Genomic DNA, 19,261 nt, shown 5'->3' with positions numbered 1-19,261 from the left:
AATGATAATGCCTCACCAAAGAGAGAATATCAAAAAGGAGAAATTACAAAAAAGAAACAAAAAGAAATTCTAAAATTGAAAATACAATAACCAAAAAATAGAAAAATCACTACAGGGCTCAACCGTAGAATCGAACTAGCAGAAGAAAAAAATAGCAAATATAAAGAAAGGTTGATAGAGAGTATACAATATAAAAAAACAGAGGACAAAAAGAATGAAGGAAAAATGAACAGAGCCTAAGAGAAACACATAACATCACTAAGCTCACCAACATACACACAATAGGATTACCAGAGCAGAGAAAGGAGAGAGAAAGAAGCAAGCAAACAGAAAACTTCGGCGCGGAGGAGCGGAGGATAAAGCGCACTGCGGTCTTGGGGGCGGGGAAACGGAAGAGGATCCGGGCGGAGCGGAAGTGGGGCGCGGCGGGGCGGAAGGGGAAGTCGGCGTCCCTGGGAGCTGCGGGCCCTTGAGGTCGTAGGGGCTTCACTTTAAGTACCGTCTAGGAGAGGACCCTAGCTGTCGCTACGTAACAGACTTTAGTGTTTCTCCACGGGAATTCCAGACGGCGACCCGCGGGGGTTCGGCGGCGCGGTCCGTTTGAAGCCGACCTGCAGGCCCGCTGCCCTCTGCTGGGCGTGGGGACGCAGCGCACAGCGACGCGGAGCCCTTTGCCAGGTGAGGGGAGGGTGACGGGAAAAGATGAGTCGAACTTTCCTGGGAGAGTGGGGAAACAGCTGACATAAACGTTTTCAAAAGAATAGGGAGGCATGATTTCAGTGCACTAATTTAAATGCTGAATACTCTCCAGGCCCTCTTCTCAGCAGTGTTAAAAAAAAAACTAAAGAAAATAATTTAGGTTATACAGTTTAAGTTCACACTGACATGAAGTGGGCAGTCTCCTTTTGGAGACATGCAAAATAAGGTGGAAGGCATGAAGCTTTTAAGATAAAAATAAAACAGGCAGTTATTTTACCAGCAAAACGGGCTTATTTGGGAATAGCAGAGGAATTGCAATTCGAGACAAGCGAACTATAGGAAAAGACATAGATAACGTTCAGCAAACAAAGGAGAGGCCCATTCTGTTACAGAGAAAAAGGAGGAAGTTGGGAGGGGTTGTTCTGAAGAAAGTCCCCTGGTAGAAAGTGAGAGTTCAGGTGGTGATGCTTCCTCCTAGGCAAAGTTGCTGGGTGAACAGGAAATGTTCCCTCCTAGTAGGTCTGTGAATGATGCTTTCCTGTTGGAGTATGTAATTAACAGGAGTAATTGATGCTTCCTGTGGTAGTGTGTGAGGGTTCCCCCTTCTGGACTCCCAACTATTTTAAATGAGGTTTCCTCTATTCAATTTGACATCTTCTGCTTTTCTCTGAAAGCATCACTGATCAAGAGTGAGGTTTTCCATCTTCAGTGGCCTTTGTCCCTTGGTGCCAGGAAGGACTTTTCCTGGGTGTTGTGTCCCACCTTGAAGGGAAAGTGCACAGATTGGAAAACAACTGAGGTCATGTTCAAGTAACAAGGAGGAGTAGGAGGGAGAAATCTCCGGCACTTACTATCTAAAGTCTGTGTCTTTTTAAGGTCATAAGCGTTGGAGACCATTCTGATCATTTTGAAATGTTGAGCCAGCATTACCTGTTGGACACATCAGTTTTACAAAGGTGTGACAGGCAACAAAATACAGAACTTAAAATAGTTATACAAACCGGAATTAAAAGTAACATAACTCCAAATTTTATGATGGTCTAAACTAGGACCTTAGGCCTGAGGGTAGTCAACTGAACAAATCATGGAGGGTCAGATGAGACTTGTTGCAACCAGTACTCTTTCTTCTCGATTCTTCCATGCAGTTGAGTTTCTGCTGCTCTAATCATGTTTTCTTTGGCACTTACTCGGACCTGAGGGAAAAAAGGCCCTTCCTACAGAGGCAGACGTGGAGTCATGTACGCCTCCTGGAAGTTCCCACTCAAGGTGGCCATGAAGGTTTAGTAAAATGGATCAATGGGAGGCTTCTGATTTGTATTGAAGAGAAAATAGAACAGTGAATACAGCAACAGCACAAACTGAGAGAAGTAACCAAGCATGTTGGGAAGACAGGGCAGGAATAAGTATGGAGCAATAGCTGATGAGCTCTTTGCAAAAACAGCAGAACTTCAAAGACATATTAAAATAGTATTGTTATCCCAAAAGAGCTGTTTAGAACCAAGTGTGTTATCCAGTAAGACAGCCTGTAAGGTTGCAAATTCAAAGACCATGAATCTAGGTAAGAATCCCAAAACAGTTAATAGTCCGGATGAAAGAAAGACTCTTCAGTGAATTCTGAACCTTCTAACTCTTTAAAAAAAAAAAAAAAAAAAAAAAAAAGCAGGTGAAAAGACTAATTTGTTATGGGTTCATGATGAGGTAGTCTCTGAAAGGCCATAATCAAAAGAAGAGGATTTGGGAAATACAAACAAGGACATTGCCTTTCTGTGAAAGAGAGAGAGTAAAAAAAAAAAAAAAAGCAACAGTGAGAAAAAGGGTATACAGGCCTGCCTGATCAGGTCATCTTTGGAAAGCTGTATGCCTCAGTTGTCAGCTGCTTCTCTTCCTAGTCATTTAGATTTGGAGGTTTCCAGTGTTTGTATAGGACCACATGTCAGGTGCGGTCTTCTCTAGCTGTGAGATGTGTACCCAAGGTTCGAGTCCCTGAAGTTTGGCTGCCTTCTAGGTAGTGAGGAGGACCTGGTATAGTCCCTTCCAAGAGGATTCAAGGCAATCTTTATTCTTACTGATTTCAAATCAGAAGAGTGGGAGAAAATTGAAAACATTAGTCTGGAGAGGAGTAGCCAGACATTATTGGAGACTAGAAGAATTTAGGATCCAGTCCAATGTGCAGGTACATGACAAAACCTTGAAGATAATTGATAGGACTAGAACTTAATAGCTACATAAGTGCAAACATGATTTTCTTTTTATGATTGTCCTCACTTTTATCAAAGATAATCATAGTAAAACTAATTTGTTGGTATTAAACTTGGTTTGATTATTTGCATAAATGCAGCAAGAATAGTGATTGGCCATATAAGCTCTTTTTCAAAATTGTTTTGCTGGAATCTTGTAAGCAAGGTACCAGGCTGATTTATTTTTTATTTTTGAGAAGTTCCTTAAAGCTGTCTGGTCATATCTGTCTGTGTATGTGTTTCTTGAATATGATAATCCAGCCAAAGCCTTGGTAATATAGCCAATATTTCCAGTTGTGTCTTGTTATGAGGAGAACAGATTCTCATTGAATTTATGCAAATACACATATTGTCATGAAAAACATACTTAATTTTTTGAATTCTGGAGGGATCAGGACAGGAGAAAAAAATAAATGTTTTAACCTTTGTTACAAAGATACGTTTTCTTAAAGGAGAGGAAGAAAAGGGTCCTTTAAATCTAGTTCTGTGTAATATCTTACAGTTATCTAACACCTGCATTCTAGAGTATTTGTCAGGATCTTTTCTGTGATTAAAGGTACTAGAAATGATACTTGCAAAAGCACCAGAGTAAAACAACAACTGTCTATAAATGACAAAAGACTTAAAAATAGTAATGATTAAAGATCTGATGAAGGTTCATTATAATGTAGTTGACAAGTCAGTTTGGTTATTTCTGTGACTACATCTTTAAAGTCATGGCTGATAACATTATGCCAGGACACATCAGAATCATAGGAATTTTCATACAATCTCTAGAACATTTAGTAACATTCAGGTATACAACATAACCTAAGAAAGTTTATCATCATTTATTTGACAAAGCTTCCCATATAATTTGACATATCAGATAAACCTGATTAACATCTCCCTTTTTATAAGAAGAGAGAACAAGTCCTTTGAGAAGTCCCAGGGGCCGTCTGGAGATTCCCAAAGTTATTTTCAGGTCAAAACGACTTAATTTAGAGTTTGATTTTTGGGAAGTGTTTCAAAAATATCAAAAGGTTTTGGACATTTGACCAAATAAGATTATCGAAGATTACAAAACACTAAGTATCTATTTAATCAAAATGACAAAAAGATTTCAGAAGACGAATAGAGAAGGTTACATAGCTGCAAAACAAAAACAAAAAACCAAACCAAACCCTTAGCTCTTCTTTATAAAAAAGACAGCTTTTTTATAAAAGCACAGGAAATAATTTTGATAAAACACAAAAAAGTAAGGAAAAACCTTTCATAATCTCTTATCAGGAGCAGACCAATAGCCCAAGCAAACTTTGTCCTTTTAGCAGCTGAAAGAAAATTAAGTTCCAGTTTTACATAAGTACACTATTGATATTAAAGCTTACTTTAAAAACCCTTAGCAAGTATATTTAATCTTATCCTACTTTATTGCATAAAAAATTTCTTTCAAAAGATTCTTGTTTCACAAACCCTTCTACAGTTTTCTTTTTACATTCAGATTTTGTCTTATCCTTTTTATTCTGGCAACTATTTTACTTCAGGACAAAACTACTTCCTTTGCATACAGTGATGTTTTCCTTATCATTTCTAGTAGCTTTAATCATATTTATTAATCAGAATATATAACCGTTAGAAACTTTGACTTCTAGTGAAAACTAAGAAGTAAGCAATTTTAGACTAGCAAATTTATAAATGCATTTTCTAGTTTCCAAAGGCATATGCCCTTTTAAATAGTACAGTCTTTCAGTGTGACACAAGACATGGTTACTAAAAGACAAAAATTTATCTTTGGTTTCTCTAAAATAGAAAGCCAAAAGTCTAATAGATCTGTGTTCAGTAATTAATCTTTTAGTAATTTATCATGTTTGGAGAATGATCCAGACATTCAATAAAGATTTGAGTATGCTATTTTTTTTAAGGACACATATCATAAAACATAATTGTTGCACCTAAAAACTCTTACCCCATTTTCATCTATCTGAATTATTTGTTCCCAACATTTATGTTTAAATTACTCACAAAAACTTCATGAGACATTAGACAAAGTCAGCCATCAACTCATGCAAATTTTTTTTCTAACAAACTTGCAACAGAGATAACATGAACTTATTTGACTAGTAAACCCAAGTAGAGTAAAAGTATTATATTTAATGCTGATAACTCTAAAGACATGCCTGTTTCAATTAGACTAACAAATTTAAACTAGCTTTAATGCCAGATATTTTCCCAGATCACATGAACCACAAAAGCATCTGTTTGAGTTTCTCTTATATTTCTGATAATTTAATTTATATAAGTACTTAATTTTTTTAGGCAAGTTAAATAGAACTGTTTTTATAAATTAAGTTTGACAATACTATCTGGAGGTATAAAAAGAACACATATCTATAACACATATATGGACGCACATAACATACAGACAGACACAGATCTTATAGCCTGGTACAAAACTCAAAGAGAATACTTGTATCCAAATTGTATTTCTGGCAGATGGACTAAGTTAACCTGTTTAATTGCATACTGTAAGGATCCTCTTAGAGCTGTCTTTTCGGAGTCCTCTTGTCTTTTTAGAAATGTCTGCATACCTATTAAAGAATGCATTCCACTGTTCTTGAGATCAGGTGTCCTAAATATTGAACCTGGGTTTGAGCAAACTGCAGTTTTTCTTTGGAGACATTACATCCCTTTAAGGCCAAACATTTTAACAGGTGGATGCTGTCTTTCTGTGAAGAAATTTGAGAAGGCGGGGGGCGGGGGGGGGGCAGAGAAACAGATTATCTACATAGTATAACAAAGTAGAGAATAGAAGAGTTTATCGAAAACTTTGATCTGAGTAGGAATAGTTGTCAGTAGCTTGTAGGGATTAGGAACAATAGGGTACTGAGGGATAATGGTGTTATTTATTGTTCAGAGGTTCTGGACAAAGCTCCATCCCTGGCCTCAGGTTTTCTCACAGGTAAAATAGGGGTATTACAAGGAATGAGTTTATTGCTTTGAAGGCTTATTTATCTACTGTCAAATTCTAGAATTATTATTTCCTTTTTGGGGAGAAAGAAATCCCAGCATGATACTTTTCTAAAAATTCTTGGCCTAATAAATGAATAGGGGACAGAGGAAGTTAAGGAGGGAAGAGTGGGTATCTCTCAAAAGGCCTAAAAAAAGGCCTATTGCAGAGACTCCCACTATCTGAACCGTGTTAGTACCCATCCTGGAGAGGGGAAGGAGGAAGCTGGCACTGGAGGCAGGGCCTGAGACAAAGAAAATTGTAGGAGGGTAAAGAGAGACCTCAGAAGACACGTCTTTCTTTCTTTCTTTGAAACGTGCATGAGGTAGGACTGCAATTTTTAAATATAATACTGTCCAGAGTCCCTGAAAGGGGAGGGGGGGATCTCCAGCATGTAGATTACTGGGATCCCATTTCTCAGGTTTTTTTCCTAGAGCAAAAGAAAATTCCTAAACAGTCTGCAGGTCAAATACCAGCACAGTTCCAATAGGAACAGCCCGATTCCAAAGGAGTTGGGCCAAATGCTAAGTGAGTGAGTGCTCACAGGAAGGATAAAGCCTTTATACAGAAAGTTATCTAATGGAGGTTGTCCGAGTTTTGGTTTGCTGATGTGGCACCCGTGGCAGGAACAGCTCCATTTTGGGCTTAGAAATTGATTTCAACAGTAGGTAATATTCCCTGGGAACTCTGTAATTGTCCTTCTCACTACCTGTATTAAATTATCTTGCTTCAGTAAAATTTGCATCCTTCGTTTCATGCAGCCAACTTTTCAACAACAACAAAAATGACTAACTCATTTTTGGTAAATGTTCTTTCATTCTAGAATTCTTTTGAGCCTCATTAATCCTTTTAATGCTACACACACATATAATTGCAAAATCTGCTGCGGGAGGGAGGAGCATGGTAATAAAACAGAGGATCTTTTCTTAATATTTTATTGGTCTGATCTGAAAGATGAGCAGATCTCAATTAGTTGGGGCACAGGCAGCGATCAGCGTTCCAGGAAGAGAGACCGGCTTGCAAGGAAGAATGGGACCGAAACAGGGTGAGTGGTGGGAATAATAAACAGGGGTAGGTAGAGTTGGTTTGTGGACAGCTTCTTAAGCCTTGTATGGCATTATGGATTCTCAAGCATTGTGTGCCAAATTATCACTGGTGAATATTATTTGTCAGGTATTGTACTAGGCACTGCAAATGCCCTCTTGCAGCTAAATCTAGTGGGAAGATTTGGTTAAAGAAGTAATTACAGGAAAGCGTGAGTGAGGGTTAATAAAGGATATAAATATTGTGAGAACAGATAGTAAAAGTATTCTGTATAGTTTAGAGTATTAAAGGAGATGACTTGGAGTTACTCTGAGGAAGAAAAAGGTGTAAAGGGTGGGGGAAGCACATATTCAGAGGCTTGGAATGAAGAGAACACCTGAAGGATTTGAAAAACTGAAAGGAGTTCATTTCGGCTGAGAGGAAGAAGGGTATGTGTGGCACGTAATGGAACTTGAAAGGTAGGTTAATAAATGACAGCCTAAAACCAAACTAAAATACGAAAAACAGGTCATATACTGACAGTCTAAAGTAGAATAGTTTTGATTTTTTTGTTGTTTACTCCCTGCGTTAAGCTAATTGTTTTCTTATTAAGTATGCGTTGGTGTTTATTGTCTAGATTTAGCAGTTTCAGCACTTGGTAAAACGGGTTATGGCTTCTAAGAGAACAGCTAGCTTAGATCTTGTTTAGGGAGGGGAGCTATTTGATCACCTTTGAAGAACTTTAAAACAAAACTGGAGAAAGTGAAACCTTTGATCTCAGATGTACACAGGACTCTCTTCTCTTTCGCTTTTCCCATGGTATGGTTGTGAGCTTTTTCAGCTGGGCTGAATCTGCTTGTGGTAGGACAGCAAAGCATCCTGCAGGATGAGTTTTATTTTATTTTATTTTTTTTTTGTGATATGCGGGCCTCTCACTGTTGTGGCCTCTCCCGTTGCGAAGCACAGGCTCCGGACGCGCAGGCTCAGCGGCCATGGCTCACGGGCCCAGCTGCTCCGCGGCACGTGGGATCTTCCCGGACCGGGGCACGAACCCGTGTCCCCTGCATCGGCAGGCAGATTCTCAACCACTGCGCCACCAGGGAAGCCCGAGGATGAGTTTTAAACATACTTTTTGTCCTGAAGAGAATTTATAAAATCAAAAATGCCTCCGAACCTTTTCGTTGCCTCTGATCCTGGAACAAACCCAAAATGCTGATTGCTTAACTACATGCTTATAAAAGACCAGAATCTCAGCCCTTGTTTGTTCACTTATATTTTCAGATAATACGGTAGTTTAATAGTGATTTACACCTTGTCATCTTCTAAATACTGAACTATTGTCTAATTTAATCCCTGAGTTTAGAATTGGGATGAAAGTATCCATAATAGGCTATTTCAAATGCAAGAATTGGATCCCTAAACTTGAGGTCAGCAAATGTAACAGGCTTAAGCAGTGCCCTTGAGTTTCTCTGGTACTAGTGTGTGGCACAGACAAGGGGATATGAGGGGAGGAGAGAAAAGAAAGGAGAGTTAGTGGAAGGGGGACAAGAGTGAGGGGGGAAAAGAAGAAAAATATGGAATCAATAGAGAAAAAGGATAATGAGTTTTTATTATAAGGTTTTCATGGAAAAATCAGCATATCAAAGTTGTCCAATGAGGCAAAAATATTAGTAACATGAATATTTAAATTTGTAATGATTTAAGTATGAGGAGATACAGATCTGATGATGTCTATACTAATTGCCCTTGTTTTGGTTATTGGAGGTGGGGAAGTGTATGACGACAGAACAGACAGACTCCTTACAATGAGAGAAGATAATGTTTATTGATTCTGTTACCCCTTCATAATACTTAAAAATGCTAATGATTTTATAAGCCTTACCCCTTCTTATTTTCTAGTTTAACTCCTTATTCTTTTTCCTAAACAGAATACTATGGAAAACATAGGCAAATTTATTTATTTTTTAAAATAGCCATTTAAGTTCTCATCAAGTTTCTTTTGCACAATTCTTTTATACTGAAGTCATGGTCAATGTGGAAAAGACCTCTGCCCCAACTAAATTTTCCATTGAGTGGTCTCTTCTATATATGACTTATCCCCAGGGGCAAAACATGCATAGAGCATATTCTAGGCAAAAGCAAGCTTGGTCATATTGTGTTTGGCTCTGACCCTCTTTGTAGACCTCTCAGTTTTGTGAACTGATCTGGCAGGTGACCTTGAGAGCTTATTTTTCTTAGACTAGAAGTAGGCCTAAGGAACCCTGAGCCCTACTGCCTTTAACCTTCTTCAAATGCCTTCTGAAGATAAAGGCAGCCCCTGCTTCCATGTACCACACAAGCTGAAAAAGAAAGAGAGGAGAGAGAGAACCCAGTAGAGACGAAAAGGAGGAAAGGAGGGAGATCAGAACAAAGAAATCCAAAGTGGCAGCAGTGCCAATGGAAACAGTTTCACTCTGTTGCCTTCTACAGAAAGCTATGGTACTTTGAATGTCCTTGGCTCAAAACCGATAGTATCTTCCTTTGAAGGAGGAGTGGGGAAGGTAGGGCAAAATAGGTCAAGTCATGGGTTCCCCATTTAAATTTGCCATGAACAGTTACTAGGTCTTTTTAAAAATTAATTATTATTTATTTTGGTTGTGCCGGGTCTTAGTTGTGGCGTGGTCTTAACCTCAGTATTCACTGGGTAAATTGCCTCTCATCCCTAGAAAGTTAGAGAATGTAACAGGCTAGTCCTAACCCTTGTGAGGGAAATCTGGTTATATAGTTAAAGTATGAAGAATACTACTAACCAGACCCTTGTAACATATGTATTACCAACTACAGACATTATAAATAGGTATACACACATATATAGAGTGCGTGCACATGTGCACACACGTGTGCATATGTATTGAAATACATGTAGCCGTGTATACGTACAAACTATTACAGGAACAATGTCATTAGGTAGAGCGATGTCTTGTTATCTATTACTTACCATCATTTCTTAAAAAGTGTTAGTATTTGCATTAATAATCCAATAGAGATTGTGTTGTATGCAAACCCAATTTGTAAACATGAAAAGAAAAAAAAATCAGACCCAAAGCTCTTGTCTTTTTTGTGAAAAGGAGCAGGGGCTCCTAAGGTAGGACTGACGGTGGAGTGGTGGTCCTGGATCAAACTGACCAGGGGCCAGTGAAAAGGAGATCTCCTTCTCTGGCTGACTGTAATAATACCCTTGAACACTTGGAGCTACATATCCTGGACTTGCATTTCCTAGAATCCCAACAATGAAATAAACTTTTTCTATCTGGCAAATAAAGATCTTTTATTTAGTTTGGGAAATGATGGTTAGGTACAGTAATCCCTGTATGGTAATAACCACATGAGGTATCATTTAGTACTGCAAATATTAAATGTAAAGCTCTGTATGCTAAAGCCATGAATAAGATGTGGTCCCTACACATAAGAGTTTTTAAATTTACTGGAGGCAGGAGCTTCATCTCTAATTCTTTCTTATCTGGTTTCTGGTTGTACATCAATTTTTAAGAAATATCATTACCTTTAATAAGGACACTTGCTCTGTTGTCAGACCTGCCAGAACCTTCAGACACCTGTGTGGCCACCAATGGCAATATTTGTGTTCTTTATTAAATATCTTCTATGCAAAAAAACAGAGTACTTAGAAAACTAGTTTTGAAATTGGCAGTTTAGAAGGTTGGGAGAGATTACCGGCAAAGGTAGAGACCATCCCCCCCATATTTGGAATGATATCCTTCAGTTAAAAAAATGTTTAGTGAGAAATGTAGCATACATGCATATAGTGAAAAGAGCATAAGAAGAGTTTAAAGAACAGCAGCAACGAAAAGAAATACCTGTGTATCCATTACTTAGGTTAAGAACTACAACACATTCATTCTGAAACCTAACTTTTTCAAAAGTATGTTAGGTTAGCTTTCTTCATTCTTCATGTCTACACTTATTTTCATTCTGGCTAACTGTAATACAACCTGATTTCAAAGTAAGTAAATGAAAGCAATCTTTTATAGAAGTAATACATGAATAGTAGTGTCGCACAGTTTCATATAACCTCATAAATGTTTTGATTTCATCAGATAGCCTTTATGTAAAGTATGTTCTTGTCTATTCAAAAGACTTGTGATTCTAGGCAGCTATTTAGTTACCTAAAATAGTGTCTCAAGTTTTAAAGGTTTTTATAAATTGATAATTTGTTTTAAAAAATTACATGTATTTATTTGGAGAAAAAGCAGAGTGAGAACTTCGAGAGCTTTCCTGTTGTTTCAGAATTGGACAGTAAGCAGGTCACTCTCTAGAGGAAAGCTTCACATAAAGGTAAGCTTTCATTACTTGTAAAATGGAAATGTGGGCCCTATTTTCTGTTTGTTTGTTTGTTTGTTTTCTAGATTTGTTTTGGGAGCGTAATGGGACTATTTAATTTTCATTCTAATAGATTAGTGCTAACGTAATCAGGTGAAGAACTGATACTCTGGAAATACGTAAGATGGGAGTATTTTGAAAGTAGCGCCCTCTGCCAATATTTTGGCCACAAGACACTGCAAAAAAAGAGCTGATCTGAGTTTACTTCTTTCTTTGGTTACTCCCCAGCAGAACTAGGATGTTGCTTGATTTTTGTTCTACTTCTGCTTAGAATGTTAAAACTTGGAAAGAATGAAGGGAAATAAAGTATAATCCTATGCACTGATTTAATGTCTTTGGATCCATTTCTGCCTATAGAAAATTATTAGACTTCATGATAAAAGTTTATTGGTGAAGAGAAAAAAATCCTTTTATGAAGTTAAGGCTATATTTAAAATTTGATGCAGGTCTCTAATAGAGCTTAATAAAAGGAGGGATTTTGTTCTATTTTCAACTAGAGAGTTGAATATTATTGCTGAGTGTGTGTATGTATTTTGTTTCTTTGATGAAACGAAAAATACTTTTTTTTCTCTCTGAAATAGCTAGTTACCAAAGGGGAGATCACTAACTAGGAACTCAATAAATACCAGTTGAATTGTTACCAATTATATCTTAACAAATGCTCTTATCATATGCATGTATGTTTATATACTAGGATCCCAGTCCTTTGAACTTCTTGGCTATAAAAACCTATATACATATGGTGTAATTTACTGAATGGCTTTTATGCAAAGAAACTATTCAACCATTTTTTATTCCTAGAATGAAGCTATTATCTACTTTAATCCAAAAAAGAATACTGTTGTGTTTTAAAAGATTTATCTTAATTGCTAATCTAGTTATTATGTATGTTTCTTGCAATTTGTCTTTTAAAAAGCAAGGAAGGCTTCCAAACTCATTTTGAATGATATATTTTGACATATTTCCTTATTTTTCCCACAGACTTTGATCACTGAACTTGAATCTAGGGATTGTGAAAGGGGAGATGAAAAAGAAAGAACAGTGGTTGGGGATGAGAAGGCTTTTTTGCACATTGCTGGAGTTGTGAGCATACATATAAATATATATCTTGTCATGAGAATATAAGTTTTGCTGATTTATTTCTAGCCCCATTGCTTGTCATTTCTCAATAACTCCTGAAATTTTTAGTGTAGATTTCTTCTGCTAGCTAAGAGAATCTTGAGAGAACCTGATACTTATATTTAGTTGATAATTTAGGAAGCCTCCAAAATCTGTTTTTTCATAACTATTTCATACTTTTTAATTAGTAAAAACATTGTATTTCCCTCACCCATCCCTTTCATTTCCCATAGACCTAAATTTTCCCACCTTTATCACTTTATTTCCCCTTCAGGTTCATTTTTTAGGTTCATGCTCAAGTCCTGAGAAGGACTAATTTTAAATCTTTTCAATTTCTGTGAAAATGTATTTGAAGATTTGTACTTCTAGGGGCATACAGTAGAAAGATAGCTCTGATTTTAAGGTGTAGTATACAACTAATTGGTGACCACTGTATTCATCCAGGTACATAGGTTTGAACTATGTTAGTCATAGAAGAAGTAAAGGATGGGAAAAATAAAAAAGGTTGCATATGAGAAATGAAGATGGGGAAGGAGATTGGGTTTTCTGCTGTGGCTTTCTGGGTTGAGGATACTATGGATAGTTAAGGGAAGGAATAAAGTAGTTACAGGTTTTAAAAGTGTGAGTTAAGTTTAAACAGTGATTTTGAGAAACCTGTGGTACATCTAGAGGTGAGGAGTAAGGAGGTGGATTTTTGTTTGATTTAGGAGTCCTTGGGCGTAAGGTGTCAACTAGAGATGGAAATGTAGAATTTGTTGTCTTATGAGTTTTAATAAAAACTGTAGGAAAATAAATTTTAAAATTCCAACAAATTAGTACTAAAAAGGCAAAAAAATGAGCAAGAAAACTTGAAGAGGCACTTTACAAAAGATGATATGCAAATAACAAGCATATGAAAATGGAGCTTGACTTCATTAGACATCATAGAAATGCAAAGTGATACCACAATGATATACCACTCTCTAGAATGTCTAAAATGGAAAGAAAGGAAAAAAAAGACATTGGCAAGTGATAACAAGGTTGTGGAACAACTGGAACATTTCACTAGCTGTGGATGTGAAAACTCTTAGGCAGTATCTTTTAAAGTGAAATAAATGAACAGATGATGTGATCATTATGACCAGTGGTGTACCCGGAAAATGGCCGTGTGTGTGTGTGTGTGGGGGGGGGGAGATTGATATGTAGAGTTTGCTAATTCTCTCAGCATGGTTAATTTCAAGCTACCCATGGTTTAAAAAGCAACTTGCAAAATTCTTCAGTGTTTAACAAGCAGTTTCAGCCAGCTGCTGCCTGACCCACTAATTCCATTTCTAGATATAGCCAGCAGAAATGCATACTTATTGACCCAAAAGACATACTAAAATGTTCACAGCAGCTCTACTTTTATGCCAAAAACCAGAAACAACCCAAATGACTATTTACATTAGAATAGATGAATTGTGGTATATTCATATAATAAAATACAACAATGAAAAGAATGGACTATTTAGAATCTAATTACACATAATAATAGTAATGGGTGTCACAAACGTAGTTGAGACCAGACACAAAAGAATATTTACTATATTTTTCAATTTATATAAAGTTCAATAGCAGGCAAGCTAATCTTGGGTATTAGAAGTCAAGATAGTTGTTATTTTTATTTGGAGTCATGTTCTGTTTCTTGATCTGAGTGCTATTTACTTGAATGTATTTACCTTGTGAAAATTCATTGAACTGTAACTTATGATTTGTATAATTTTCTGAATGTATTTTTTATGTGAACAAAATTACTTACATAGGGCAAAAAAGCATTTGGGCAGATAGGAGATTACCCAGAGATGAGATATATAAAGTGAGAAGAGTGACAGAACTTTGGGGAACACAGAAACCACACACATACATTCCTATTTCTTTGCCCACTTTCCTCAAGACCCCCTCCAGCTTTTTCTATAGAGCATTACATAAGGTAAGGATAATGCTAAGAATAAATTTTCTGTTAGAGACTGGAACTGCTCTGTAGCATTTCTGTATAGAGATTGTTTCCAAGGGGACTTCTGGACTGAATTTATTCTTAGATTTAGAGTTAGAGGAAGAAGAACTGCTGTCATCCTGAAGGCAGGAGATGGTGCTAACTACAGAACAGCAACGTTTTTCTAAATCCTCCTAGTGTGTTGGATCTCAGTAAATGCCCTATAACTACGTCATCATCTCCTGATGATATACTGAAATAATGTAACTTGTATCCTTTGGTTTGAGAAGAGGGGGGAAGGGAAGCATCCTATACACTTCTCAGAGAGTGTTTTGAGAAGTAGGAAAGTCCTCCCAATAAACAGAAAGGTCTCTCACTAAAGCCTATTAATGTGTAATATTCTAAAAGTGTCTGTTTATCCGGACTACTGCATACTTATCTCTTTTCCAGAAATGGCAAGACATGTTTTGAAGACATCACCTATCCCTATGAAGACAAAATTGCTACATCAAATAGGATTGTCACTTTATAATACCTCTCATGGCTTCCATGAGGAAGAAGTGAAAAGAAAACTTGAGCAGTTTCCTGGTGGATCCATTGACCTTCAGAAGGAAGACAATGGCATTGGCATTCTTACTCTGAACAATCCAAGTAAAATGAATGCCTTCTCAGGTATAGAGAGCTTTCTTTTGTTAGTTAAAAAATGACACTAAATCTAACCTGCTCTCCCATGCTTTTATCCTTGAATCTGTTGACAGAATTCTTGAAAGTCATGGTACTCTTTGTAGAACATGAGAAAACAAAACTATCACCTGAACCAGGAACACTTTTACTAATTGTGAATATTTTAATGTTTTTTAAAAATCCGTGAATATGGATGTTGGTAAAAAGGAAACCATCACATTAATCTTGATTATTTTTTCCATTGAAATGTTAACTGCTTAATAACTTCATTTGTTTGTGTTCAGCTAATGTCACTGGGAGACAAAGGGAAGGATGTTTCAAAGATTTTAAAACCTAAAGAGAAAAGCCTAAAATGAAAAAAAAATTATTTAGCTTTAATTTTTTTTTTCTATGAACTGAAATAAGACTGTCATTTTAACCATGTAGCTCCAATAATCACTGAAAACACTTCACTTGCCTACTTGTTGCCCCTTTTCTAACTCTGAGATACAGGTAAATACCTTCTATTTACTAGGCAGCACTCTTGGCATATGAGAATTTTATATTTAAGAGACCTCAAGGTCCAGGACCTGTGATAATTTGTAATTTTTTGCCAAAGCTCACATTCGAATTATTCTACCATGATGTTATACAAGAGCTCATGAGTTACCTTCCTGACTACCCAGTACTCGTGTTTCCAGGTGATTTTGACAATCTCTATTTGTTAGTTATATACTTATTGTGGGGGGAGCGAATTATATTTTATAGTAGCATTTGAAATATTGGGTTCAAAAATATCCCAGTAAAGTTTCTTGTGTCTATATATAATCATACTTATACACATAATTCAGTAGACTGTAAACTTTGTAAATTATCAGTGGTGGGTCTTTAAACACAAGATGACTTTTCTTTACATTCAGCAGAATTCAGAGATGTCTCTATTAATGTTAACCAATAGAAGTATAAGGCAGGACACAAGTGTCAGCTACATATGTAATTTAAAATTTTCTAGTAGCCATATTTTTACAAAGGAAAAAGAAAGGTAAAATTGATTTTAATAACATTTTATTTAACCCAGTATACTCAAAATATTTCAACAAATGACTGATACAAAAATTATTAATGAAGTATTTTCCTTTTTTTTTTTTTTTAATACCAATTCTCTGAAATCGGATATGTATTTTACACTACTGTTACCAAATCAGGTCTGGTTGCTTGCCACTCAAAAATCAATACTCAAGAGACAAATGTTGGTAGAAAGGAAAGTAGCTTTTAATCAGAATGCTGGCAATCTGGGAAGATGTTGGACTCAGTGTCCCCCAAAAACCACCTCTGAAGATTCTGCTCATCCATGAAAGTTTTAAAGGGAAAAGGGGAAGTAATCTCAGTCGTTGAGATAAGGGGTCAGAATCGTTACCATCCCCCACTGTGTGCAGGCTTGTTGACTTCTTGTGATTTTTCTTTAGATGCTATCTTGGGGCTTCCCTGGTGGCGCAGTGGTTGAGAGTCTGCCTGCCGATGCAGGGGACACGAATTCGTGCCCTGGTCTGGGAAGATCCCACATGCCGCAGAGCGGCCGGGCCCGTGAGCCACGGTTGCGGAACCTGTGCTCCGCAATGGGAGAGGCCACAACAGTGAGAGGCCCGCGTACCAAAAAAGAAAAAAATAGATGCTATCTTGTTCACACAGATTTATTCTTGAGATTTCTGAAGGGGAAGCTAGGGAAGAGGTCTGGTCATCTCTTAATTACCTATTCTTCATTTCTACTTCTTTGATCTATGGAAAGAGCCAACAGGTTAGGCAACGTATTGTGTAATCAAAAGATCTGAAAGTTGTGCTAGGGTCAGAGATGAGTAGAGGATGGGGGTGTCTGGCTTAAGGTTAGTGACAAGACAAAAGGGGCCTCCTGCAAAGAGCTCTTTCCTGAAAAGAGGCCTTTCCTGCCAAAAGCTGTACACACTACTGCACATCTCAGTTTAGGCTAGCCATGTTTCAAGTGCTCAGTGACTACATGTGGGTGGTGGCGACTTTACTGGACAGTGCAGCTGCATACCTTCAACTGGTTCAGAGAATAAAAGCCAATTTTTATATTAGCCTAGGAAAAATAAAATTAGAAAGCTAAGACTGCTCTAGAGATTTAGACTAGATAAATAGTTTTAACTTACTACTGAATAGCTACAATTTATAATTTACATTAGTAAAACTTTTTATTCAGATGGAAACAAGTATTAATTTGATGCCTAATATTTAAAACTAATACAAGCAGAACTGCTTTGATTTGGATGATGGTGGTTGGGTTAGGTTGGGTTGTGAGATGATGAATGAGCCCCACACCACACAACTCTCAAGGCCCTTGTTTGAAAATCAGCCAACCAGATACTCTTTAAGGTCTGTTTCAACTCTTATGTTTATTTTACAAAGCCAAAAAGATTATTTTAACTACTGGTACAGATTTCTCATACATAGGGCCAGTATTATTTTTTCTACCTAACCACATATTTATGTGATTTCTTTTTTTTTTTCCTTTTTTTAACATCTTTATTGGAGTGTAATTGCTTTACAATGGTGTGTTAGTTTCTGCCCTACAACAAAGTGAATCAGATATACATATACATATGTTCCCATATCTCTTCCCTCTTGCGTCTCCCTCCCTCCCACCCTCCCTATCCCACCCCTCTAGGTGGTCACAAACCACCTAGCTGATCTCCCTGTGCCACGAGGCTGCTTCCCACTAGCTATCCACCCTACATCTGGTAGTGTATATATGTCCATGCCACTCTCACTTCGTCACAACATACCCTTCCCCCTCCCCATATCCTCAAGTCCATGCTGTAGTAGGTCTGTGTTTTATTCCTGCCCTACCCCTAGGCTCTTCATGACATTTTTTTTTTTATCAGATTCCATATATATGTGTTAGCATACGGTATTTGTTTTTCTCCTTCTGACTTACTTCACTCTGTATGACAGACTCCAGGTCTATCCACCTCACTACAAATAACTCAATTCCATTTCTTTTTATGGCTGAGTAATATTCCAGTGTATATATGTGCCACACCTTCTTTATCCATTCATCTGTTGATGGACAGTTAGGTTACTTCCATGTCCTAGCTATTGTAAATAGAGCTGCAATGAACATTTTGGTACATGACTCTTTTTGAATTATGGTTTTCTTAGGGTATATGCCCAGAAGTGGGATTGCTGGGTCATATGGTAGTTCTATTTGTAGAGTTTTAAGGAACCTCCATACTGTTCTCCATAGTGGCTCTATCAATTTACATTCCCACCAGCAGTGCAAGAGGGTTCCCTTTTCTCCACACCCTCTCCAGTATTTATTGTTTCTAGATTTTTTGATGATATGACCATTCTGACCAGTGTGAGATGATATCTCATTGTAGTTTTGATTTGCATTTCTCTAATGATTAATGATGTTGAGCATTCATTCATGTGTTTGTTCAATCTGTATATCTTCTTTGGAGAAATGTCTGTTTAGGTCTTCTGCCCATTTTTGGATTGGGTTGTTTGTTTTTTTGTTATTGAGCTGCATGAGTTGCTTGTAAATTTTGGAGATGAATCCTTTGTCAGTTGCTTCATTTGCAACTATTTTCTCCCATTCTGAGGGTTGTCTTTTGGTCTTGTTTATGGTTTCCTTTGCTGTGCAAAAGCTTTTAAGTTTCATTAGGTCCCATTTGTTTGTTTTTATTTCCATTTCTCTAGGAGGTGGGTCAAAAAAGGATCTTGCTGTGATTTATGTCATAGAGTGTTCTACCTATGTTTTCCTCTAAGAGTTTGATAGTGTCTGGCCTTACATTTAGGTCTTTAACCCATTTTGAGTTTATTTTTGTGTATGGTGTTAGGGAGTGTTCTAATTTCATACTTTTACATGTACCTGTCCAGTTTTCCCAGCACCACTTATTGAAGAGGCTGTCTTTTCTCCACTGTATATTGTTGCCTCCTTTATCAAAGATAAGGTAACCATATGTGTGTGGGTTTATCTCTGGGCTTTCTATCCTGTTCCATTGATCTGTATTTCTGTTTTTGTGCCAGTCCCATACTGTCTTGATTACTGTAGCTTTGTAGTATAGTCTGAAGTCAGGAAGCCTGATTCCTCCAGCTCCATTTTTCGTTCTCAAGATTGTTTTGGCTATTCGGGGTCTTTTGTGTTTCCATAAAAATTGTGAAATTTTTTGTTCTAGTTCTGTAAAAAAT

At 37.1% G+C, this 19,261-nt stretch overlaps 1 protein-coding gene across 4 annotated transcripts in view; it reads left to right on the top strand.

The window, feature by feature from the left end:
* Window positions 1-400: 400 nt before the first annotated feature.
* ECHDC1 (ethylmalonyl-CoA decarboxylase 1) overlaps window positions 401-19,261 on the top strand; it is a 46,515-nt gene continuing 27,654 nt past the window's right edge. Inside the window, exons 1-3 of one of the 4 annotated variants that reach the window (XM_059083572.2) lie at window positions 401-678; window positions 11,230-11,277; window positions 14,843-15,064. In XM_059083572.2, the coding sequence (XP_058939555.1) occupies window positions 14,845-15,064 (220 nt within the window). In that variant the 5' untranslated portion in view covers window positions 401-678; window positions 11,230-11,277; window positions 14,843-14,844. The remainder of the gene's footprint in view (window positions 679-11,229; window positions 11,278-14,842; window positions 15,065-19,261) is intronic. The other 3 variants (XM_067010713.1, XM_059083573.2, XM_067010712.1) reach the window with 3 other exon arrangements.

This window comes from Kogia breviceps, chromosome 13 (assembly GCF_026419965.1).
Source record: "Kogia breviceps isolate mKogBre1 chromosome 13, mKogBre1 haplotype 1, whole genome shotgun sequence".
NCBI lineage: Eukaryota > Metazoa > Chordata > Mammalia > Artiodactyla > Physeteridae > Kogia > Kogia breviceps.
This window is presented reverse-complemented; position numbering and strand designations above follow the sequence as displayed.